Source organism: Tyto alba, unplaced genomic scaffold (genome assembly GCF_018691265.1).
Source record: "Tyto alba isolate M040663 unplaced genomic scaffold, T.alba_DEE_v4.0 Super-Scaffold_12, whole genome shotgun sequence".
In the NCBI taxonomy this organism is placed as follows: domain Eukaryota; kingdom Metazoa; phylum Chordata; class Aves; order Strigiformes; family Tytonidae; genus Tyto; species Tyto alba.
Window position 1 is genome coordinate 5642194 of NW_024881274.1, and position 23863 is coordinate 5666056.

Consider the following 23863-nt stretch of genomic DNA (forward strand, 5'->3'; position numbering starts at 1 on the left):
CTCCCCTCCTCAACCTGCGGCGGGAACGGGGAGAATCTCAGCACGGCTTGAGCCGGGAGAGGGAACAACGGAAAGGGTCGGACGAAGGGAGAGGGAATGGGGAAAGAAAGCGCCCCTCCCTCCTCCTCTTCCCAGAGATGGTTTCACCCAGTTGCCGTGACGTGCCCGCCCGAACCACGCCCCGTTCCGAGCGGGCCAATAAGCAGCGAGGCGCCTGGAATTATGAATGGGCTGCTAACAGACGTCACGGGCCGCTGTTTAAAGGGCGAGGAGAGGGGCCGGGGCTTCGCGGGGACACGCGTGGAGCCCACCCGGGGCCCGCGGGCTCGACAACCCCGCTACCGCCCCCCGCGCCCTCAAAGAACCTTCCCTTCGACAGAATGCCCCTCCCAAAAGCCACAAAGAACATTTAAAAATGACAGTAAAATTTCTTAAAAAAAAAAAAAAAATCTACGCTGCTGTACATATACACATTACTTACATTACAAAATCCCAGAGAAATATTTGCTGTGTCAGCTATGCTCTGCTCATTTCCTTTCCCTTCGAAGCAGCTTCCTTTGGGTCAAACATCATTCAAATCTGTGAGCAATCAAATAACGGCTACAGATATTGTGCAGACTCGTCTAACATCACCCTCCAAACCCAAACCTGCAACGGTGACAGTACTGAACAGGATTTTGGCTGTTACTTGTGTAGCTTTATCAAATTCCATGAAATGAATTCACATGTGAATTTGTTCTGCTCTGACTGTTAAGGACTAACAAAAATAGGTGTTTTGCTCTGTCATATAAAGAGCTCGGACAATCTGCCCGATGTAGAAAGCAGTTTCCACCTGGCATAATTTGGTAACGGCAATATACAACAGTGATACCAGTCAAGGTGGAGAGAGAAGGAAAAGCTCTGTCAATACATTAAAAAGAGAATACAAAGGCTCACGAGTTCTCCAGCAAAGGTTTGCTTGCAAGGTCCTACTCATTACAAATGTATTCACAACGCCAGGAGTCCAGAACGCGCTGCGGGCTGCAGCACAGAAATCCAGCGCCTCTTTGGGAGACGGCAGCTGTTCCTGGAGAGAGCAGTGAGGCTGTGCTGGAGGTCTCTCACCTTTGGGAATAAGCATCCGTTTAACTTCTGCACAGGAGCAGAGGGAGAACAAGTTTCATCTCTGCATAAAGTTTTTTTCCAAGGCAGCGGGAGTTCTCTGAAGGGAGTGGATGTTGCGTTTCACCCGATCTTCTAGCGTGGACGTAGATGCACTCTCTAGTTTTAAGCGACTGCGGGAAATTGAACCGAAGAGAGAAATCAGAATGTCTTTCCAACCATTACACTGTTTCTAGCAGGATTCACCATCCCCAACTCATCTACCTGAATTAATCTAACATAGAAAACAGCAAATTATTTCCTATTAAAGTATGCACTGAAAGAACTGAATACCTTTTAGTTTGGCTTGTAACAGATTCAATGCCTTATTTAAGGTCAGTGCTCAGAAATATATTTTCAGTAGCTCTCAAGTCTCCTCCGTCTTCCAAATATAACTAACCGTTAATTACAAACGCATCTGTCACGGGGGACTTGGTTGCTTTCTGTGAAGCAAACGAGGGAAAAGCAATGTGTTCCTGAACTGAGGGCAGCAGTCCTCTGGGAGCCCGAATGCCAGAGCTCGTGCTGTAAATGACTTCGTTAGCTACAGGAGAGAGGAGGGATCCTTGTGACCACTCGCTTTCTTCTACTGCTTCAGATCACACCGCTGTGCTTTTCTGAACCATCTCCTCTTGCCCACCTCCCTCTCCCAACAACATGGCAATAAATATGAAGTTTTTTAGCTCAACCAGTTGCTTCTGCACAGGGAAACACATAAAAATCTCTCACCACAAGATTTCTTCCTCATGGAGAGAATCTAGTGACTTTAAGCCACCCTTACATGACCCCAGCTCTGGGCAGCTTCAGAAATTAAACATACATTCTCCTCCAATTAATTCATGGAGCCTGAAGAATACTATGCTGCAGCAACTCTGAAACAGGTAACACTGCCATAGGATCTCTCTTACACACCACCGCACTTTCTGGAAGGCCTTGTGCCACTACAGCTTCCCTTGCCTGCCAGGTGCACAAGGGACTGTAAGGAACCACCTGTGTTTAGAAACGGTCTTATTTCTCTTTGAGCACAGGTTTCAGTCCCACAAGCTCTTGGCACACAGACTCCCAGTGGACTATGCAGGCCTAAAACTGCTGCAAGCTCCTAAAAATAGAGACCCCTTTAATATCTGCGTTACTAGGCATTTCTACAGGTTGGCAAAAAATAACTGGTTACCAGTTTCTGAGTCTGACTACCAAGTCCATTATAGAAATAGCTATCTTTTGGGTTAAGAAGAGAATTTGGGAACAGTAGATGTCATTAGTTCCACTGTAAAACACAGTAGAGATGGATCTTACACCATAACCCAAAACACCTCAAAGGTTGAGGCCATCCCTCCTCAGAAGCTGTGGCCTGTATTTCCCATGAATGAAAAAGCAGATAATAAAAAACACTCACTTGAAGAACTTCCCATCTCGGGAGTCGAGTTTCTCCAGTTCTCGCTCCAGCTCCTCCTCCTTTCGGTGTTTCCTGAGGTTGTTTGCTCTCTCCTCTTCGCGCCACTTGGCATTATCCACCATTTCCTGGCGTTTACGCTCTAGTTCCTCTGGAGAGATCTTTCTATTTGTGTAAAAAACAGCACTGCTGTGAATCAGTGGCACGCTGGGCCCCACCCCCCTCTTGCTTTCCATTCTTTAAGATGATTTACAATCCCCAGAATTAGGGGTGTTTAACACGTTTTTTTCTTTGGTAGCCAATCAGCAAAGCTCGTAAGTACATGTCTAAACATTCTGTTTTACCACGCCCCTAGCAAGAGTCCCTTTTCTCCCTCTTTTCAGCTTTCTTGTTTTTAATTTTCTGGTAAGATGATGCTGTCAAGGTCATATTTTCCTGATGACAGTGAAACAGAATGCTTCTAATTAACAGTCCATGGGACAAAGACTGACTTCACATTACTGCCTTGCACAGTGATGCATGACACATGGGAGAACCAGCAACCATGTGAATTGGTTTGGGAAGCTGTCCAAGGTGTTAACTAACAACCAGGCTCACGAGCACCAAACTGAGCACTTTAGGACCATCTGTGCAACTTTCTGGACATTCGATCCAATCTATTTTAGTTAATGTAATCAAATTTGGTTCACAGATTATACTCAGCTGTTTCACAATCACCAGGGCAACTTCTATCCAGAAGCACAGGAACAAGATCTTGCTTACCTTGTGTAGCCTGGAGCATGCTGTCGTCGATAGCTCTTTTTAGGGGAAGGGCTTCTAGCTTTCCCTTTCTCCTCCCGACTGCTATGTCTGTAACCCAGAAATACCCTTGTTAGGACGTATGAAGGTACATTATCACGCCTCTAAACAGTCCCCAGATTTTCTGTATACATTCTGAAACCAAGACGTCTCCCACAACTGCAGGACTGTTACCAGTCTACTTGGAAAAGAAATTCTAATGATTCTTAATATACCTCAAATTTCCATTTATTTTTACTCAGTTTTAATTATTTCACCAGTAAACAATAAAAACCTGGTACCTGACTTTATCAGCATTTAGTAAAGATAACGCAACAATCATAAATACCTTTTAAATAGAATCGATAGCCCAAATAAAGCATAGTCACAAGCAATACCTAAAAGGTGTATCTAGAAAGATGGTATCCCAGATGAAAAGTGCAATTGCAGACAGCATGTCCCCTCCAGCAGCTAACCTGGGTGCTTCTGCGCTCTTGCACAACTGCACAGCTCCTGCCTTTACACCCAGAACTGAGCAATGATGTGGCCAGAAGACCAAAGTGGTAGGAGAAGACTGAGTAAGAGGGATTTTGATTCTAGAGAATTCCCCCTGCAGCAGCCCTGGGCTTACATAATCCAGGTTAGCCACACTCACTGTTTACTGTGTCTAGGAGGAGATCGTGACCCCCTGCATCCAGATTGTTCTGAATTCTTCTTGCTAGAGCGTCTCTGAGGAGAGCGGGACTGGCTCCTGGACCTGGAGCGATCCCGGTGCTTGTGGGGGGCCCTCTCCTGGCCAGCAGCTGGAGAGCTCCGAGACCTGTGGCTCTGGTCAGAGTCTCTAAACTGGAATTCAAAAGCGTCTTTCAGGAGAGATGTTTTGTAAGAGCACAACAACAACATAAGGCCACAGAGGAGACTTCAGACTAGGCTAAGTGCAGGAAGGAGTGTACGCTATGGTTTGCGTTTACTTATCTCACTTCCTAGGTACTGATTAACACCCACGTCTAAAAAGAGTATTTCTGTATCACGTTCAGTCAACTAAACTGCCAAGACACTCAAGTGGAGTATCTGAACAAACGGGTAACTCCGTGAGGAGAAGCTAAAGCTGAACTTGAATTCAGAGCAGATAAAAGTCCTACCAGGATCTGAACAACTTCAGTTTCAAGGCTCAGATGGCTCCAAACTGAATATGAACTTTATTATAGCATGTCCCCCTCATAACCCTCTTCGAGCCCATGAGGCAGTCTCACAACAAACTGCCAAAACTCTTGCTCTTCCCTAACTCAGAGCACTTGCTACTGAAAGAGCTGTGCGAAGCACAGGTACATACTTGTAAGCCATATCCTGGGACTTTAGAAGATGCAGGTTTCCAGGAAGAACTGTTCATCCTCTTCTGAGACCTAAAGAGAGAACAAGAATAATTTTGAAGCAGATGAAATTCAAGAACAGAGTATTTTTTTAACATTAAAATGTAATAAAAGGAATGTAATGATGCAAAACCAATGAAGTAACATATAGAAACATTTAGGCAAATTAAGACCATTGATTAGAAAGATAAAACTCAGAGAGGATTAGAAAAAAGACATGAAAAAAAACAAAACAAAACAAATTAACCAGGAAACATGGTATTTTTACTACAAAACCTCAAAACATACTTATTTTTGCTCCGCTCCTCATCACTGCTGTCGCTTTCACTGCTAGAACTACGATGTCGATGTTTCTTGTGCTTCTTCTTCTTCTCTTTCTTCTTCTTCTTCTCTTTTTTATCTAAACTGTTTTGCAGCTATAAAGCAAAACACCACTTCGTTAGTAATGATTACTGTCTCTGTGCCTGGGCAGCCCATATCACAAGGCAAAGTAAGAGTTCTCTGTGGAAAGGCTCCTGGAACAAAACCCAAAAACCATTTCACAAGGTCCTCTCTCTCAAAACTAAAGAGCTCAATGGAATCTTCCCCAGTGCCAGTTTGGTAGAGGTGCACGTCAAATCCTATGTCTGTAATCACTCTGTAGTACCAAAGCAACCATTAATCACTAGCTACAAAAAAGCACACCAGAAAAAGCAAGAAGAGTAAAATAACACTGAATTTGAAATGAAGGTAAATTAATTCCTGCTGCAAGACTGATAAGGAACCTTGTTCTATTATATCAGGATTATAGAAAGCTGAATTTATTCTGCTTTTCTGTGGAAGAATCAGGAAACAGAACTCTGCTCCTGATCCTAAACAATACTAATTTTGTCCTATAATCCTCTCCTTGGTTCGGTGTATTCTGTGCTTTGAGTCTGTAAAGGAATACTGAGATACACCTACCAATTCTTTGATTTTCTTCATTTTAACAGGATTATTCAAGACTTCTCTCTTTTTTTCCTCCTCCCTCTTTCTAAAGCAGAAAAAAAAAAAGTAAATTAGTACTTTCAAATAACTGCAAATATCATATTTTCATGAAAGATAATAATCAAGTGCAAGCTCTTAAAACATATAAAGCAGGAAAATAGGCAAGTTTTGTATATTCAGAAAACTAGATCTAGGTAAGAGATTTGTCCTTTTCTTCTCCACTTCAGAGTGCAACTATCAGGGTAAACACAAATTTGTTCTGTTACCATCAGTCTGCCTACAACTCTACTAAATGCCTGAACTCTCAGAGCAGACCAGATATACATATCCGCGTACACGTAACAGGGTGAGCAAAGCTGGTAGAGACCAATCAATGGGGAATAACAATCCTTGCGTTTATATCTTTACCAACTTACAGCTAGATGATCTATCTGATGATCATCAGCTCATTCAGGTGACAAAAATCTCAGATTTGAAATCACGTTAGGGAAATTATCCAGAAGCAGCAAACTCACGCAACTTTGTTATTTGACATTGTGTTACTGTCTCTAAAACCCAACCAATATCCTGCCAGTCACGTAAGCGGCTGGTGACCTCTCTGCGGCCAGGACTGCCACCTACAGCCTAGAACTCACAAACAGGCAGACACAGCTTCGAGGAACAGGCACTACAGCAGTTTTTACAAATATAAATAAGACAGCTCTTGGCACGTTGCTAATGTTGATGCTTTGCCTCATCTACTACTGCTCTCAGCTCCACGTTTAGTACCTTATCATGAACAGTGGATCCTCCCGGATTTTGTTTGCCATATCTAGGACAGAATTGGCACCCGACTTGGCGAAGATGGAGCCTGGGAGAAGGCCTGTCTCATTGGAACAGCCTGCATCCTTGTCTTCTGTCTTCTCAAAGACATATTTGTCCACAGGGCGACCCATAAGATATTCCTCTCTGTTCACCATGCCTCCAGGACCCTGGTACATCCACTCCAACTTTTCTTCTCTTTTCCTATTGCAAACAAGTCCGTTTTATTTTCCTTCTCACAGTTTTAAAATTACAATTTAAGGCACTGGCTTACAAAGGTGAGTAGAAACGTTTTATCACCATATACGCCAAACCAACGGCGCTCTCAGGGGCACCAGGAGCAGCCACACCACCTCACCAGCACCAGCCTGAGAGAACGCCCAGGACCGGCTCCCAGGGAACCGGGGGGCAGCAGCACCCCCTCACCTGACAGTGCCCATGTCCTCAGCGTATCGCTGCATCTCCTCCCGCGCTCGCTCCTCCTGCAGCTCCCGCTGCAGCTCCTCGATCTTCTTCCTCTCGGCCTCATGTTTCTGTTCGGCTTTCCACACCTTCTCCACATTGCGCAGGGTCTGGGGGTGCCAGCTCTTCTTCAGGTTCTGTAGGAGCGGGGGGGGGGGGGACGGACACACCGGACCGGGACCGTTAACACCGGGCCGCCATCCCTCGCCGGTGACCACGGGGAACGGCCCGCTCAGCGCCGCGCTCGCCCGAAGCCCTTCCACCCACGGGGCCGAGGCCCGCAGAACGCGACCCGCTCGTCCCCCACACCCCACGTCGCGACCGGCGGCCACGGGCGGGGAACTGCCACAGGCCTCGCCGAAGCGGCGCGACCCGGGCCCTTCGCCCGCCTGCCCAAGCCCCGGCCGCTCCCCGCAGCCCCGGGGCAGACGCCCGGACCCCCTTGGACCCCCGATCCCCCCGTACCAGGTCGCCTCCCCCCATCGCGGCGGCCGGATGAACGCGCCCTTCCCCTCCGCCGCCGCTACCGGGCCTGGGGCTGCGTCATCACGGCGCGCCGGCGCGCTGCAGAGTCGTCACTTCCGCCGCGCCGCTGAGGGCCGGCGGCGGCAGAGCCGAGCAGGGCCTCCCCGGAAGGGAAAAGGGAGCGGTGGAAAGCAGCAGCGGGAGCTCCCCGGGTAGAGAAACAGGTTGAGCGGCGGAGGATTGGTGGGGCTGCCCTGTCGCTGCCCCAAGCGCCGCCGGTGCGCGCCGCTAGGCGGTCTCGCTCCTTCCCCGCACGCGCCGCCGGTGCCGCAGCGCCGGTTCCGGTGTCCGCGAGCGGGAGTTCTCCTGCGCGGGCCCACACGCGTGTTTAACAAAGGCTCAGGTTGGGGAGGGGGAAGTGTGCGGGGCGGGGGGGTGTCGGTTCCCTGTAAGGGGGTTAGAACCGGTGACCTGGCGGCTCCCAGCCCAGCGCGTTGTCTCTGAGCCATTGCTTCCCGCCCAAGACCCTCCCCCGCCCTCCCCGCGGCGGGGGCGCGGCGCAGGGGCAGAGCGGCCGACTGCGGGGCCGAGGGTGGAGAGTTCGAGCCCCGGGGGGAGCCCCGCAGCGATACCCCGTCACCTCAGCAACCCAACCACAGACTTGACTGTACGTCACGCTCCCTTCAGAAAACATTTCAGCAGGGATCCCCCACTTCTAGAAACGCCTCATTATACGCATTGTTTAATGTTTAAATTAACAGCAATTACTCAAACAGGAAAAACTAGACAAGTAGCAGCTCTGCTGAGCCAGCTTAGTTATGCATACGTGCAGCATTCCAGAGAAAATAGGGGGAAAATGTCAAAGTCTGACTTCAAGCTCAACAAAAGATCATCAAGAGGTTTCCAAGAGCCAGTAGGGATACAAAAATCTCTCCATAGTCAGCCTGTGTGGGGATTCTGGAAGAAGAAAGGGTTAAAAAGGAGCTAAAGAGGGGGCACCTGGAGTTGAACCAGGGACCTCTTGATCTGCAGTCAAATGCTCTACCACTGAGCTATACCCCCCTGCCCAGGGGCCTTGTAAAGACATTTTAAAAATATTTCTCCAAAGAGAACCAAGTTGCTGCGTCCACTGGGCACGTTTTACTTGACAGCCCACTGCGCACCTTAGTGTGCCTGCCAAAGCACATACAAAGAATTAAATAAGTTCAGTGTTGATAAATCTGTTGACTACAGAGAAAATCATGCCCAGACAGTCAGTAGTTACACAGTGCACAACCAACCCCTGCAGTTTCCTTCCTCAGAGTCGGGCTTAGGACCTTGAAGATTGGAACTCAGAAGCCATCGCTCACTGTGCAGCGCAAGCTCGCAAGACCCGAGAAGAGCTCTCCATCGTCCTTTTGGGAGAAATCCTGGCAAAAAGAAGGCTGAAGGAGAAGAAAAGAGGGGGCACCTGGAGTTGAACCAGGGACCTCTTGATCTGCAGTCAAATGCTCTACCACTGAGCTATACCCCCCTGCACAGGGGCCTTGCCGGGACAGTTTAAAAATATTTCTCTAAGAGAACCCAGTTTCTGTGTCCACTGGGTAGATTCATGTACTGGACAGCCCCCCTCACACCTTAACAGAACCATAAGCAGAGAGAAGTACACACACACACACACAGAGAGCTTTCTCACACAGCACACAACCCTCCAGTTTCCTTACAGTCGGGGGCTCAGGACCTTGAAGAATGGAGCTCGGAAACCACCGCTCACTGTGCAGCACAAGCTCTCAAGACCCTAGAAGAGCTCTCCATCGTCTTTTTGAGAGAAATCTTGTCAAAACGAAGGCTGAAGGTGAAGAAAAGAGGGGGCACCTGGAGTTGAACCAGGGACCTCTTGATCTGCAGTCAAATGCTCTGCCACTGAGCTATACCCCCCTGCTACAACTGCTTCTGGTTATATAGACACTTGTTTTTATGTCCTCTAGTTAGATTCCTTCACTTGACAGCCCTCTGTGCCCATTAGTGTCTGCCAAAGGGTGTAGGGGCTGTTAAATAGGATCAGTTATGATAAATAGAATGACTACAGAGAGAAATACACACAGTCACTGGGTAGCCCCTCACAGTGCACCAGCACTGCAGTTTCCTTATACTCAGGGGCTCAGGACCTTGAAGAATGGAGTGCAGAAACCAGCGCTCACTGCACAGCACAGGTTCACAAGATTCAAGAAGAGCTCTCCATCAACTTTTTGGGATAAACCTTGGCAAAAAGACTACTGAAGGAGAAAAAAAAGAAGGGGGCACCTGGAGTTGAACCAGGGACCTCTTGATCTGCAGTCAAATGCTCTGCCACTGAGCTATACCCCCCTGCCCAGGGGCCTTGTAAAGACATTTTAAAAATATTTCTCCAAGAGAACCAAGTCTCTGCGTCCACTGGGCACGTTTTACTTGACAGCCCACTGCGCACCTTAGTGTGCCTGCCAAAGCACATATAAAGAATTAAATAAGTTCAGTGTTGATAAATCTGTTGACTACAGAGAAAATCATGCCCAGACAGTCAGTAGTTACACAGTGCACAACCAACCCCTGCAGTTTCCTCAGTCGGGGGCTCAGGACCTTGAAGATTGGAGCTCGGAAACCACCGCTCACTGTGCAGCGCAAGCTCGCAAGACCCGAGAAGAGCTCTCCATCGTCTTTTTGGGAGAAATCCTGGCAAAAAGAAGGCTGAAGGAGAAGAAAAGAGGGGGCACCTGGAGTTGAACCAGGGACCTCTTGATCTGCAGTCAAATGCTCTACCACTGAGCTATACCCCCCTGCCCAGGGGTCTTGTAAAGACATTTAAAAAATATTTCTCCGAGAGAACCAAGTTTCTGTGTCCACTGGGTAGATTCATGTACTGGACAGCCCCCCTCACACCTTAACAGAATCATAAGCAGAGAGAAGTACACACACACACACACACACACACACACACACACAGAGCTTTCTCACGCAGCACACAACCCTCCAGTTTCCTTACAGTCGGGGGCTCAGGACCTTGAAGATTGGAGCTCGGAAACCACCGCTCACTGTGCAGCACAAGCTCTCAAGACCCTAGAAGAGCTCTCCATCGTCTTTTTGAGAGAAATCCTGGCAAAAAGAAGGCTGAAGGTGAAGAAAAGAGGGGGCACCTGGAGTTGAACCAGGGACCTCTTGATCTGCAGTCAAATGCTCTGCCACTGAGCTATACCCCCTGGCACAGGGACCTTGTAAAGACATTTTAAAAATATTTCTCTGAGAGAACCCAGTTTCTGTGTCCACTGGGTAGATTCATGTACTGGACAGCCCCCCTCACACCTTAACAGAATCATAAGCAGAGAGAAGTACACACACACACACACAGAGAGCTTTCTCACGCAGCACACAACCCTCCAGTTTCCTTACAGTCGGGGGCTCAGGACCTTGAAGATTGGAGCTCGGAAACCACCGCTCACTGTGCAGCACAAGCTCGCAAGACCCTGGAAGAGCTCTCCATCGTCTTTTTGAGAGAAATCTTGTCAAAACGAAGGCTGAAGGTGAAGAAAAGAGGGGGCACCTGGAGTTGAACCAGGGACCTCTTGATCTGCAGTCAAATGCTCTGCCACTGAGCTATACCCCCTGTGCACATGCTTTTCACCCCACAAACCAAACATGGAGAGCGTGTTCTCCCCCCAATCTCTGACCTCCCTCTTCCAAAGGACTCAAATCCTGTTCCAGACACTGCAAGACTGAAACAGAACAACAGCAAAGACTTTGCATCACTGCCCTTCAACACGCTGCCTCTGTTCCACGTACCGGTGACCTTGGCCCAGCTCCCCTCCAGCCATCTCTCCGGTTCCTCCCCCAGCTGCGGTCTCTTCTCCTTGAGTCGATTGTAACCTGACACAGCAACGGCCTCCGTGGCTTTCAACATTTCCCCCACTCTTCCCAGCTTTGACTGCAACGTGAAAAGGCATTATTAGGAGCGAAGTCAGAGCTGATCTTACCAGTTAGCCTTGCAGTGAAGCAGCACCCTGAAAATTCCAAGAAAAAAAGCAATTTTTGAGGGAGTACCTGGATTTGAGCCGGGGACCTCTTGATCTGCAGTCAAATGCTCTGCCCCTGAGCTACACACCCACACACACTAACCTACCCTGCACTCACCTCCCAGGACTCCGCTCTCACAGCAAACCCTGCAAATCATTCCAGGACAAAAAGCAGCTCCCTGTTCACTATTTCTCTCTCTCCTCACAAATACCTCAACAATATTCTGCTTCTCTTGTGGGAATACTGCTGCTTTACCTCTGGCCGGCGCCTGATCAACTGGAGGACGGAGCCTGCAGACAGGTGATGGGAAAGGGTTGGAATAAAGAGCTCCAAAGCAAGAATTTCCAGGGAAAAAGAAGGAAAAAAAGGGGAGGGGGCACCCGGATTTGAACCGGGGACCTCTTGATCTGCAGTCAAATGCTCTGCCCCTGAGCTATACCCCCACCTGAGTGCTGCTCCCACGTTTGGTTCCTTGTGGCCGCGGACAAGGCGGCTCAGCTGCATTCCACCCCCTGCACTCACCATCCCTGCAGCGCTGCCTCTCACACACAACAGCAGTCCCATTACCCCCCCCAAGTTTACCTCAAACCCCTCCCCATGTCTCTCACCACACTTCCAGCCAGGCCCCTGGCAGCCAGGCTCACGAATTCCAAGTTATCTTGCTCTAAATCATCCCATCGTGGAGAAGCAGCACGCTTTGAAACACTGACTTCAAAACACCGCTCAAGGCACTGGGCTGCACCTCTGTTTGGTCTTGGGGTGTGCCCTGCCATGAGAGAGCAGACCGGCCTCGCAGAGGAACTACCTGCCACGACACCTCCCACACTGTCCACAGCCTCTCTGTCTTCCCCAACTGGCAGCCCAGGAGCAAAGGATACCAAAACCGAAACACCCAAAGCGTTCCATCCAACTACCATACCATGCCCTGCCTCAGAAAGTGTCTTCACAAATCAAAAATCCGGTACGAGCTGTTAAAATAAATCAAGGGAGAACACCTTTATTTTAGTGTCAGTTCCTTACTCATAAGCAGGTCTCTGCACCTCTCCTCAGGCCTGAGGAACAGCTCCTTCATCACCAGTGGACTGAAAAGATGGTCACCGCTCAGAAAGAGAGAGATGGACTTCAGCCGCAGGTTTGGAGTGCTGCAGTGACAGCCAGAGCGTCTGCTGTACCCTTCTGGGGGTTCCAGGCTTGCTGGGAAGGAGCCACAACCACTCGCCTGGTCCGTGGAATGGCCTGCAGAAAAAAAAAAATAAAGTGGCCTTCAGTCTGTGGAGATCCCGCTCCAAGCTTCCCCTTCCCCAGCTGCTGCCAGTGCATGGCTCCTGATTATCCAGTTGAAATACCCGAGAAAAAATTTTTAGGCCACAGTATTTTGCAGAGTCATGTTGGCTAGGCCAACCAGCGGTTTTAAATACTTTAAAAACCACTGCAAGACCCTGGTGCTCTTGTCCATCATTACCTGTTTGTGCTACAAAACCCGCAGCTTCACTCCCTTCACCACTCTCCTTCCTCCACTACAACCTCTCTGCACAGAAAGCACCAGGAATAGCACAAAAGTATCAGAAATCTTTAAGCAGAGGAAAAAGTGAAGCACGCTGTGGGAAAAGCTTCACGCTGGGGTAGACGGAGACAAGGCCAACCACACCAGGGGCTGCCTGAGGCAGGAGTTGCAGCCAGTCCTGGGAGCAGCACCCCATTTCCTGCCCTGGGGCCCCCAGTAGCCCATGTGCTGGGGTCAGCCGGGCTCTTACAGAGCACCAGGGCCACGCTATCCAGTACAGTCCCTCCTGTTTTCACTCACCAGCCCAAGTACAAGGCAGCCTCCTCACCCCTCAGGCAGCCCTTGCCCAGGAGGGGCAGACAAGCTGCCCTGCAGTTCCCAACCGAACACATTCCTCTCTCTGCTTCAGCCAGAACATCAGGAAAATCACGAGGAATTTAACACAGCACAAGGGATTTTTGCATAGACGTACCTTCCAACTCTCATCTTCGAAGTCCAGTCACCCCTTCTCCTCGCAATTAGCGCTCTGTGACCTCAGGGCCTGTTTCACCACTGATGGGAGGGTTAGAGGCATGCTCTCCAGCCACCACCTCAGTTAGCAGCAGTGGGCTTCATGTGTCCTTGCAAGTCTTCAGCAAGGCCCAAGAAACGTTCTTCAGAGCCCACTGTCCACAGTGAACCCTGCAGCTGATGGTACATACCAGCTTCAGGCAGTATTTTTCCCCACGCGCAGAATCAGATCAGTAACTCTAAGAAGTTAAATTGCCCATTCTGGAAAAAAAATTCCAGACCTACAATTTTTGAGACCCCTTGTACAAAGGCTTCTTGTAGAAGGGTTTTTAAAGACACCTCCCAGTTTCTGTCCGTGCATACATAAATTGGATCGATTCAGTCAGTACTGCTAAGATTTAAGTCACTCCAGTGCAACCCCCTTCCAGATATTTTCCAGTAATATAGGAACCTGCCCGAAAAAGACTTATCAGGGGATACTAAAACACCAAATCCCATTTTCCTGCTGAAGTATACATCCACTCAAGGAGTTCCACAAAAAGGTTTCCCAGAACGAACTCCCTCATTCTAACATTGTCCTGCTCAGTGGAAGAGGGCGCTTTGGCAAGAAAGACACCACTTCTTTGGTACAAGGACTTTTATTTTATCTCTGCGAAGGTGAGCACATCTATGCAATGCTTCCCGCGTTGGAGGCTATCCTGGGCCACAGGTCCGCACACTCCTTAGCCACAGGGCCCGTGATTGCAGAGCCTGGAAAAGAGAAAAAGACAATTAGAGGCCTGAGTAGGTGCAGAGACTGTTCAGGGCAACATCTTACACAAACACTAGCTCAGCCCGATTGCGCTCTCCTGCATCTGAGGAGAATCTGGGTCCTTTTGCCTAGAACTCAGCTCTCTAACCAGCAATGCCGACCCACCACCCCTCCCCACGCTCCCCTTTTGCCCAGCACAACAGGGTTCTTGTCCGTACCTTTCATTTCACCTTTGTTATTTACTATCACTCCTGCGTTGTCTTCAAAATAGAGGAACACCCCATCTTTCCTCCTGTATGATTTCCGCTGCCGAATGACCACTGCTGGGTGGACTGCAAAGAAAAACGAGCAGCTCGGTAGCGCAAACATCCTGTTAAGCCACAGTCCAGCAACAGGTACCCCAGGGGAACTGTTCTGCTGCAGCATCTAGATGCACAGGTTTGGGGTGGATTTTTTTTTTTTTTCATCTCCTATTTGCAGTCCTTCGCTACAAGAAACTACAGTTAATAGGGCACTTAAAACTCACCATGTAACACTTAAGAGCTGCATCTACACTTGGACAGTTTCAGTGTTTTCTCCACTTCCCACCTTAATTCCTAAATATACCATCAGTTCACAGTCAACATTCAGCAGAAACTCCTCTGTTCACCCCCAGATCAAGGAAAAACCTTTTCCACGGCCGAATGTCACACCACCGATTGAAATAAACAGCACAGGCTGCCAATTCACCCAAGAGCGATGCCTTTGCTCTGCCCTTCCACGACAACTCGCTGAGCCACTGCGCACAGGCCCAACGTGTGCTTTTCAGAAGGGGGGGGGGAAAAGGTGACACTCCAAAGATTCAGCCCACTCTCTATGTCGGTTTAAGCAAGAACTCGCGCTCCCCTGCCTCTCCCCGCCTCGAAGGGGAGCGGGCAGCCTCTCAGCAGGGACTCGCCGCTCCTCCCCGCGCTCACCCTTCTTCCTCAGCTCCGGTTTGCCCTTCTTGACAGTCGCCATCACCATGTCACCCACGCCGGCCGCCGGCAGCCTGTTCAGGCGCCCCTTGATCCCCTTCACGGAGATGATGTACAAATTCTTGGCGCCTGCAGAGAGAAGCGTCAGCATTAACCGGGCTGCCGGGGAAGCCGCTTCCCTTGTCAAACCACCGACTGAAGCGAACAGCACGCGCTGCCGCTTCACCCAAGAGCGGTATCTTTGCTGTCTCCTTCCACGACATCTCACTGAGCCACAAGCACAGACCCAACGAGAGCTTTTTCAGAAGGAGAAGGGGTTTTTACGAACTCGTTCAACAGCCGGCTGCCTCGCAAAGGTGGGGGGGGGGGGGGTCCCAGGCCCGCTGGCAGCGCTCACCTGTGTTATCGGCGCAGTTGATCACCGCTCCCACCGGGAGCCCGAGGGAGATGCGGAACTTCGCACCGGAGGAACCTCCGCGTCCTGCAGGACGAGAAGGGGATTAAGGCCCCGGAGCAGAAACGGGCAGCGGGGAACCAGCCCAGCCTGCGCCTCCCCGGGAGGGGATCACCGACAGCGGCTGCGGCCTGGCCCCGCTCCCCAGCCCCAGCAGCGAACCGGACGCCCCCGGCCCCCCGATGGAGCCCGATGGAGCCCCCGGCCCCCCGATGGAGCCGGATGAAGCCACCGACACCCCCAACCCCATCACCGGCCTCACCTCGCTTCGACATCTTGGCGCCGGAAGAGAAAGGCGCCGGCGCAAGGCACGCCGGGATACGGGAGGGGGTTGCCCCGCCCCTCCCGGGCCGCCCGCGTCACGTGACGCCGGCGGCGGCACCTCCTCTGGCGCCCCCTGGAGGCGGCGGGGAGCGGCACCCCCGGTACCGGCGGCCGCCCTCGCCCCGTCCCCCCCACAGGGCTGCGCTCCCCGAGCGGGGCTCGGCGCGGAGCTGGGGGGGGGGGGGGGGGGGCGCCGCCACAGCGAGGAGGGGTTTTAGGGGCTGCTCCCCGCCTGGAAATAATTTGGGGCGAAGATCCAGCTTTTTAGCTTTTCGGTTTCGGGGAAGGGACGAAAGTAGGAGACGGGGAAAAAAAAAAAAAAAATGTGAATTAAAAATGAGGGGGCACCCGGATTTGAACCGGGGACCTCTTGATCTGCAGTCAAATGCTCTGCCACTGAGCTATACCCCCGCTCGGCCGCCGTCACCGCTCAGCGACACCTTCCGCGCGCCGCACCGGGGACACCCCACCCCACCCCCCCCACCCCCCCCCCCCGTGAACCGGCACCGGCGGGCGCGACACCCCCTGGCCCCCCCCCCCCCCGGTACCGCTCACACCACCGGGGCTGGGGGGGACGTTTGCCCGGAGCCGCCGAGCAGGAGGGTTCGGTGCACCAGGTACCCCCGGTGGGGACCCCAGGCTGGCGAGGAGCCTTGGGGACCGAGAGCGTGGGCAGAAAAGCGGGAGCGAGAGCTGTAATTAGTCCTTTTCCAAGCTTTTGTAATTAGTAATTAGTCCTTTTCCAAGCGAAAAACCTTTGCAGGCGGCCGGTTTATGCCCACGGCTGGTGGGAGCCGCTTTGGCAGGAGAGCGGCCGCAGCACGTGCATCCCTTGCCGGGCTCTTGACAGCAAGTCAAGAAATTATTTTTTTTCTGCGTTATCAGAAGGAATTGCCCTTGTCTGGGTTTTCCCTTCGCGTGAATTTCTCAGCCCTAGTGATTCTGCAAATTCCAGTGTAATTTAACGACAAAGTGAATGAGATTTTTGCCTAGTGGCAATAAATGATTTTTTTATTTCCTCAGGGATTGTCTAAATCTAATTTCAGGAGGAAAGCGCAAGCAATGCTGCTTGTAATTTTTCATTTACCTGGTCCTACGATCCCTCTGCACGGAGCTAAGAAAGCGTCTTGAGAGCTTGAAAGCAAATGATGGGAAATATATATTTAAGATAATAACTTCAGAAAGCAAAGAAGTATCCTGTAATTTCATGGCGATAAAATCAGCCACTGACACTAAACATGTGGCTTGTAGCTAATGAGGGTACAAGTATTGAAGCATCGTCCGGTGTAGCAACATAAATGTGCTGCGATGCAGCGCGACCCAGCACATCCCTCCGAGCGGGGTCCCGGGGCGTCAGCTCACGCCCGTCACCCCTGCGAAGTCACCGGAGGCCAGGCTGCAGCATCAACCCAGTCCCTCGATGCTTCAGACACCCGCTGGTGGTGCAGAAAAGAGGAAAAAAAAAAAAAAAATTAAAAAAATTAGAAAGAAAACCTGAAGCTGGAGCTGGGCCTTGGTGGGGCGAAGCCCAGGGAAGCAGCAGCAGCTCCCCTGCGCAGGGGAGAGGCTGAACCAGGGCCGTGCACCCAAAACGTCTGGGTGATGAAAAGCCTCCCTCACCCAGCAGCGTCTCCGGAGCCAAGAGAGGAAAAACCACCCACAACATCCCGAAGAGCTGGATAAGCAGAAAAGCACATCTTATTTTAAGCTGCGATGGGCCAGGAAAGGGTGGGAGGCTGGTTCGGGGGGCTGGGAAGCGTTGGGCGAGGTGATCAGAAAGGGAAGGAGTGGGCGCCTTTGAGAGAGGATCAGATAAGCTGCTTTTAAAACGAAGGAAACCAATTTTAAGCCGCATCCTGAAATGAATAAGGGGGAAGAGAGCTGAGCGCAGCCTCGTTTGATGTGGGTGTGCTTTATTAAAGCCTGCCTGCAAATAGCGATTGCCGAGGCTTGTTCTTTTGTAACAGGCTCCGGGGAAGGGGAATTAAGGTGTCGTTATCTCCTGATAGAAATTGAATTAATGTTCTTACCCAGGCTTTTGTAATGTAATAACCCAAATCCACTGGAGTTGACACTGCCCACCTGACTCGCTGCACGTCACTGTGGAAGGGCCCACGCAGGAAGAACCTGCACGACCCAGGGCTGTGCGTTCCCCCACGGGGCCGGCACCGGCCTTGCAGAGGTCAAGGTGCTTCTGCTCCCATTGGTGTCGATGTGTTTCAACAGAATTACGCTAAAAATTGAAACCTGCTTGGGAATTGGGTTTGGGGAACCACAAGCCAAGCGCTAGACCCCAAGGTGAGGGTGTTGCCGCTTGCCCACGCGGGTCTCTGCCCTCCTCTGTGGATCGTTTCCCGTTAAAAAAAAAAAAAACCAAACATGAGTTGTTATTTCCCGTAACTCCGCGGACGACCAAACGGCTGCCCGAAGGGACGGTGCTCACCGACACCGCTCTCCTCGCCCTCCACCAGCGTGAGGATGTCACGGCGTTTTCCGCCTGCGTCGCTAAAAGGAGGAAGTGGTGAATTCTCGTGCCCGTGCGCAGCCTGGTCTCGTGTGGGTGACGGAGCCAATCCCAGACGCCAACACGGTGTGCAGAAAGCGCTCGTTTATTAAGCGTCGGTGATACGAATTTATCTTACGTTATGTTCCGCACACGCGCCGAGCGTGCATCCTGCGCTGCAATTACAGGCTATTGTCTACTTGTGTTAGTTTGTGACTGGTGCTGCAGGCTGACCATTCCCTGTTCAGGCGCTTTAGCAGATCGGCTGCTGCTCGCCGGAGTCCGTTGCCAGCTTCTTCTTTAAGCGTTGAGCCATCACTTTTGTTTCCTTGTGTCCTTGGTGACTCTTACGATAGATCCTGATACGGCCGCCGGGCCACACAAACCCCCACAGAGGAATCACGCGTGGGTGTAGAAAAAAGGGGTGGGGAAAAAAAAAATTAAAATAAAAACAAGCCAAAACCTGAACTTTTAGGGGGCACCCGGATTTGAACCAGGGACCTCTTGATCTGCAGTCAAATGCTCTACCACTGAGCTATACCCCCGCCTGTCGCTGCAGCCGCCGGGCGCTCACTTACTCCACGCGTGCGCGGCCCCCCCCCGCCCCGTTCCACGCGCGAACACGCGTGGAACGGGGTCGGGGGGACGAGACGGGACGGGCGGACGCGCACGCGTGCAAAGTGCCACGGCGGGGGTGGGGGGGTAATGAAAACGGGGGCGGGGGAAGGAGTGGTAAGGGGAAGGAAGGGGGGGCGAGCGCGCCCGCCCTCCCGCCCACGCCGCGGCTTCGCGCAGCGGGGCGGCGTGGGGGAGGGTGTACGGGTGCGTGCACGCGCGCGTGGGTGGGCGCCCCGCCCCCGCGCGCCCCCGGTGCCCCTCCCCTTTCCCTCCCCCCCCCCCCCGCCTATTTAGGGTCGCGGCGGCGCGGGCGGAGACCCAGAAGCGGCGGCGGCGGGTGGGTGCGCGCCCCGCGTCTCGCAGCCATGAACCCCAGCTGTGCTCGCTGCAGCAAGATCGTCTACCCCACGGAGAAGGTGAACTGCCTCGACAAGGTGAGCGCCGCGCCCGTGGAGGGGTTCCCCCGTGGGGTGGGGTGGGGGGGGGATCAGGAAGCTGTGAGGTCTCCCGTGGGGCTGCCGCGGCGTGGGATAGGTATTTGTCTCCCCCTCCCCTGCGCCGTGGGGTGTCTCCACGCTGCCCATCCCGATCTCAGGGTGCTGGGGGTGCCCCGCTGCGGGACCCCCCCCACCCCTCCAGCCCCGGGGCACCGGCGGTGGCACCTCCCCGGGGACCGGAGCCCTTTGCCCGAGCGGTCGCGGCAGCGTCCGGGCTCTTTTCCTTATATATAATTAAAAAGCAGCTGCTGGGCGCCTGCGGGGGCCGGTGCAAAGCAACAGTTAACGCTTCCCCTGAAGCCGGGAACCTCATCTGGTTTGCATTAGCTGAGTTTTTTGGCTTTTTTTTTTTTTTTTTTTTTTTCTTTTTCAATCTTCCATCCCAATTGATATTTCTGCGTTCCAGCATTCAGTCTTCATAGCTTGTGCTGCCTGCCTTAACGTGGTGCGCAAGTGCTCTGGGCGTCTCTTTTTGAGTGGTTTCCCATCCAAACCAGTGCCCCAGTGAACCCTGGCTTTGCTGGGGCTGGAGGCGAGGTCCATCCCCAGTACCGCACGACTCCCGTGGGATTTGCCTCTGAAATAACCAACCCCTCCTGGAGAGCCGAGCCGCTCTCCTCCCCTTCCTCTTCCAGGCTTTTGGGACGACCGGTTTAGGGACTAAAAAAAGTAACTTGAAGAATGCGCGGATCTCGGCAGCGGCATTCCTCAGCTTCAGCAGACCCTGTTGCTCGCATTTTTAACAGATGATGTTTCTTCCTTAAGCTGGGAATGGCTTGAAGCTGAGCTCTCAGTCCAGGGACTGACCTGGTCCTTTGGAGCAGGGAGGTGGTTCTGTTTTCTGGAGCCTGGGCCGGCCTCGAGTTGCTGTGGGGTCATCCCAGTTGTGGATAATTGGAAGGGAAGGGGTGGGGGGGGAATGACCTGTTACTTCTTTCTCCCCAGCCAGTGTCTGGGCTTTGTGCTACTTCTGAGCTGGCAGTTGCATGTTGCCACGAGGGCATGGCTGATGTGCATCCCGTGGCCGTGTATTCCAGCTGTTTGGGAGCAGGCAGGAGGCTGCAGTCGTCATCTTGTACTTCTAGGGGGTCTTACAAGCTCCCTCTTACTACAAATCACTGCGTGGTTAGCCTTGGGATACAGCAGACCCCCAGCCAGAGAGCTGCCCCCCACTAACTCCCCCCCGGGTTAATTTTTCCTGGGGTTTCTGGGTGGAAGAGCCCACCCACTTCCCATAGAAACACAGGATAAGGACGGTGTTATTAGTAGTGGCTCTTGCCCTGTTTTCGCTCTACCCAGAGCAAAGTCGAAAGGGCAGCTCCGGTGGTGTTTGTGTAAGTGCTGCCAGTGCTGAAGTTGAACCCCGGGCAGCGATCGTGGCTTCTGAGAGGAGAAGCGTGCCTGTAGCTTCGTTTCAGCTTTCGGTGCTGGTGTGTTGACAATCAGACGTGCTTGCTTTTTCTCCTGGTCGTGAAATCAGGAAAGTCCGTTTCCTTTGTGAGATTTACAGCAAATGAGGGGAAACTTGCTGCTGTGTCAGGCTTTACAAATGCAGCGCAGGGGCGAGAGAAGTGAGACCGCCTGCTGACAGCTCCGGCTTGGGTGAAACTCCGCCTGCGGGTTCTGCCTCTGGACTTTTCACATCGTCACCTTGCGAAAGGTGAATACCCTGCTCGGGCTTGGGGAAATGGGTGTTGTTCCCTTCCCCCTCCGTCCCATCTGTAGATAAGGTGCTGTGCGACGTGCTTGGCTTCCGCTGGGGAAGTGACATCTCCTGAGCCGCCCGGCGCTGGAGCGGGTGCCACGGGGTTTGGTGGCTGCAGCTGCAACTGCTGAACCCACGAAAAGCTGATATCAGATGACTTTTTTTTCTAAAATGACTAGAGGTTAGAACCAGCTGTTACAGTGCATTAAACCCAACCAAGGATTTGCCTTCAGCCCCAGGAGTGTCTGTGTTGTCCTCTAAGCCTTGGGTCTCAAGTGACGCTCGCTCCCAGTGCAGAGCAATGGCTTGGCTTGATGGAGGGATGTTGGTGGGGCCGTAGCATGAGCTATAAATGGATACACGGACACGCGCCGTGGCTGTGAGCTCTGTCTGCAGGTCTAGTCTGCTGTGAGGGGCACAGTTGTTTAAAAGGCTCCATCACTCCACGAGCAGCCTGCGTGGACTGCAGCCAGCGTGCTTCTCGTCGAGTATGGCCGGCTGGGACGTGGGGTGAGCTGTGCTTTGCAGTCGGACCTGGGATCGCCTCCAGATGTTCCGAGCACTTCAGGCTTGGAATTGGAAAGCACAAACTCTAATGCTCCTCTTAAAAAAAAAAAAAAAAAAAATCTATTTGAAGCTTGTCCTCTTTCTCTGCAGCTCTGCTGGAGGATGAGCAGTAGCATTACTGGAAGCCTACATAATTGCTGTTCCCCTGTGTCAGTTCTGTTGCAGCGCTTCTTTTAATGCTGGCTTAGATTCGTGGATCCAGCATTAATACTGTCAACGGTAAGACAAAGTTTAGTGGCAGCAAAACTTTGAGACAGGGCTAGTGCTCTCTGGGTGGCTCATCTGCCTGCTCAGGCTGCAGAGTCCTTTGTAAGAGCCGCAGGACAGAAATACCTCTGCTGAACAATGCCTAATGCAAACTGAGGCAAGAATATGCATTAATTGCTCTCTGGCTGGGGGTAAAGGCCTCCTGAGTGCATCGCTTCTGCTGTCCTTATTGTGGAGGCTGCCACAGGCGGGGGGACAGCTGGCCTGGCCAGAGATTCCTTGGCTCCTGGGAGCCCGGGTATTCCTCGGAGGAAGAGGCTCTGAAGTCATGTTGGCTGTCAGTTCATCTCCACATATTTATAGAGGCATCTCTGGTATTTATGTGCCTCTTTTACAGCGCTGTGAATGGCTGACATGCTTGGGAGAGGTCTGTTAGTTCCCTCTAATGTGGCAATAGCTCAACTGAAAGGCTGTAACTGCTAAGATGTCTGAAGAATCTGGACCCTGCTGTTGATCTGCCTGTCCTTACAGAATCTGAAAGCTGTGAGGAGGGAAATAACCCTGTGCAGGCTGGATGTGAACACGGGTGCTGGTACAGAGCAGCGCGGGGTGCAGCAAGAAGCCCCTTCTCCCTGTTAGCGGCGAGCTCTGGAGGAACTTGTATAACTAGAGGGAAAGAACAAACATGTTGCTCTGAGCAACTGAAACGAGGCAAATTGTCCTTCTGGGCTGAGTCATAGTCTTGTAGAGCCACGGCTGTGTTTGTGCACCGGGGTGTGGTACCTGCGGGTAGGTGGCACCAGGGTTTAGGCTTGGCTCTTGCATCTCCTTGCAGGAACACAGACTGAGCCAGTAGTTGCGGTGGTGGAAATGACTTTTTAAAAGCTTAAGGGTGGAAATCATAGCAACAACCACCAGCTGTTCTCCCTGGGTTTGCTTGCTGCATATTAAATGTGTTCATGGCTCCAAGTCCTGGGTGTCACACTGCAGGCTTGTTGACTGTAATCTTCTTGGTATTATGAGCTGCTAATGTGGCTTTCCGGCTTGTTCTTTCCCTCATTTTTGCAGGGGAGTGCTGGGTGGTTTGTGTGCTGTGCAGGGGGGCTTGCTGAAGCTGGGGGGGGGGGAAATCAGCTGAGGAGGGAGGGCAACCTTAGGGCAGGCCTGCCTTACCTCCAGTGAGTAAAGACATTGCTTCTGGCTGTGTTTTCCCTGTTGCACTGCTCTTGGCGTGGCTCCTGCCTGGGCACTTTCCTTTCTGTGGTGCCTGGTCCGGTCCCTGGGAGGTCACACCATGGCTGGGGCTGCCCGAGGAAGCACAAAGTCACTTGGTGACTGGCAGGGCATCAGCCTTGGTCTGCGTGGGGTTGAGCAGCCTTGCAGAATTGCTTGGTGGCAACTCTGAGCTGTTCTTATCAGGCTCCTTCCAGCCTAGAAAGCCACCTTGGGCCAGTTAAATGCCAAGTGGAAATAATTTAAGAGTAGCCCTAAAAAAAATCTTTAAAGGCAGATAGATCAACAGCTGAGTCCCGAGTTCATTGGGTTTTGCAAGCCATAATGTAAGGTCATGATCTGAATTTCAGGGAGGGCATCTTTAGCCTTGAGTCCGAGCGTGCCTGGGTGGTTAAAAGGAGAGCTGTGCTGCTCTGTGGCTGTGTGCAGAGAACAGAACTCTGATGGGATGGGGGGGGCAGCTTGAGGCTTCTGGTGCAAGAGCTGTGGGCGAGAGGACGCAAAAACTAATTTCACCAAAATGTCAGGCTAGCAGCCCCTCTTCCCTGTTGCTGTCCCCCCCAGCCCTGCCCTGTGTCAGGCTGTAGCCCTGGCAGGAGCAGTCATAGCTCTTGACAGCCCCACCGTGAGGCAAGGGGGA

General features: G+C 52.0%; 3 protein-coding genes and 12 non-coding genes across 15 annotated transcripts in view; 1 reads left to right on the forward strand and 14 right to left on the reverse strand.

The window, feature by feature from the left end:
* Positions 1-416: 416 nt before the first annotated feature.
* On the reverse strand, positions 417-7460 carry CWC25 (CWC25 spliceosome associated protein homolog). The gene is made up of 10 exons (XM_042787552.1): positions 7372-7460; positions 6871-7043; positions 6412-6648; positions 5620-5689; positions 4966-5093; positions 4641-4710; positions 3963-4153; positions 3293-3379; positions 2534-2695; positions 417-1274 (listed from the first exon to the last, which is right to left on the reverse strand). Exons 1-10 carry the CDS (start codon positions 7387-7389, stop codon positions 1160-1162), a joined length of 1251 nt encoding a protein of 416 aa, XP_042643486.1. The 5' UTR covers positions 7390-7460; the 3' UTR covers positions 417-1159.
* A 901-nt stretch (positions 7461-8361) lies between these two features.
* On the reverse strand, positions 8362-8433 carry TRNAC-GCA. Its single transcript has one exon. It is a non-coding gene; the product is annotated as a tRNA-Cys (tRNA).
* Positions 8434-8812: 379 nt separating this feature from the next.
* Positions 8813-8884, reverse strand: TRNAC-GCA. The gene has a single exon. It is a non-coding gene; the product is annotated as a tRNA-Cys (tRNA).
* Positions 8885-9216: 332 nt separating this feature from the next.
* On the reverse strand, positions 9217-9288 carry TRNAC-GCA. The gene has a single exon. It is a non-coding gene; the product is annotated as a tRNA-Cys (tRNA).
* Positions 9289-9645: 357 nt separating this feature from the next.
* On the reverse strand, positions 9646-9717 carry TRNAC-GCA. The gene has a single exon. It is a non-coding gene; the product is annotated as a tRNA-Cys (tRNA).
* Positions 9718-10091: 374 nt separating this feature from the next.
* TRNAC-GCA lies at positions 10092-10163 on the reverse strand. The gene has a single exon. It is a non-coding gene; the product is annotated as a tRNA-Cys (tRNA).
* Positions 10164-10511: 348 nt separating this feature from the next.
* TRNAC-GCA lies at positions 10512-10583 on the reverse strand. The gene has a single exon. It is a non-coding gene; the product is annotated as a tRNA-Cys (tRNA).
* A 332-nt stretch (positions 10584-10915) lies between these two features.
* Positions 10916-10987, reverse strand: TRNAC-GCA. Its single transcript has one exon. It is a non-coding gene; the product is annotated as a tRNA-Cys (tRNA).
* A 778-nt stretch (positions 10988-11765) lies between these two features.
* On the reverse strand, positions 11766-11837 carry TRNAC-GCA. The gene has a single exon. It is a non-coding gene; the product is annotated as a tRNA-Cys (tRNA).
* A 2193-nt stretch (positions 11838-14030) lies between these two features.
* RPL23 (ribosomal protein L23) lies at positions 14031-15962 on the reverse strand. Its single transcript, XM_032985532.2, has 5 exons — positions 15832-15962; positions 15513-15596; positions 15116-15244; positions 14378-14491; positions 14031-14158 (listed from the first exon to the last, which is right to left on the reverse strand). The coding sequence occupies exons 1-5, from the start codon at positions 15842-15844 to the stop codon at positions 14076-14078; spliced, it is 423 nt and encodes a 140-aa protein (XP_032841423.1). The 5' UTR covers positions 15845-15962; the 3' UTR covers positions 14031-14075.
* Positions 14841-14973, reverse strand: LOC116959853. The gene has a single exon (XR_004406059.2). It is a non-coding gene; the product is annotated as a small nucleolar RNA SNORA21 (small nucleolar RNA).
* LOC116959852 lies at positions 15294-15426 on the reverse strand. The gene has a single exon (XR_004406058.1). It is a non-coding gene; the product is annotated as a small nucleolar RNA SNORA21 (small nucleolar RNA).
* A 270-nt stretch (positions 15963-16232) lies between the features above and the next one.
* TRNAC-GCA lies at positions 16233-16304 on the reverse strand. The gene has a single exon. It is a non-coding gene; the product is annotated as a tRNA-Cys (tRNA).
* Positions 16305-18869: 2565 nt separating this feature from the next.
* On the reverse strand, positions 18870-18941 carry TRNAC-GCA. The gene has a single exon. It is a non-coding gene; the product is annotated as a tRNA-Cys (tRNA).
* A 162-nt stretch (positions 18942-19103) lies between these two features.
* LASP1 (LIM and SH3 protein 1) overlaps positions 19104-23863 on the forward strand; it is a 34193-nt gene continuing 29433 nt past the window's right edge. The window contains exon 1 of the mRNA XM_042787464.1: positions 19104-19448. Within this exon, the coding sequence (XP_042643398.1) occupies positions 19380-19448 (69 nt within the window). The 5' untranslated portion in view covers positions 19104-19379. The remainder of the gene's footprint in view (positions 19449-23863) is intronic.

Excerpts from the sequence above, each read along its gene's own strand:
- RPL23 (XM_032985532.2), bottom strand. Across the intron at positions 15,245-15,512 it reads CAACTGCGCCGATAACACAG|GCGCCAAGAATTTGTACATC; the intron begins GTGAGCGCTGCC and ends TTCTCTCTGCAG. Across the intron at positions 14,492-15,115 it reads ACCGGAGCTGAGGAAGAAGG|TCCACCCAGCAGTGGTCATT; the intron begins GTGAGCGCGGGG and ends TTTTCTTTGCAG.
- CWC25 (XM_042787552.1), bottom strand. Across the intron at positions 6,649-6,870 it reads GAGGACATGGGCACTGTCAG|GAAAAGAGAAGAAAAGTTGG; the intron begins GTGAGGGGGTGC and ends TGTTTGCAATAG. Across the intron at positions 4,711-4,965 it reads GAGGAGCGGAGCAAAAATAA|GTCTCAGAAGAGGATGAACA; the intron begins GTATGTTTTGAG and ends TTCTCTCTTTAG.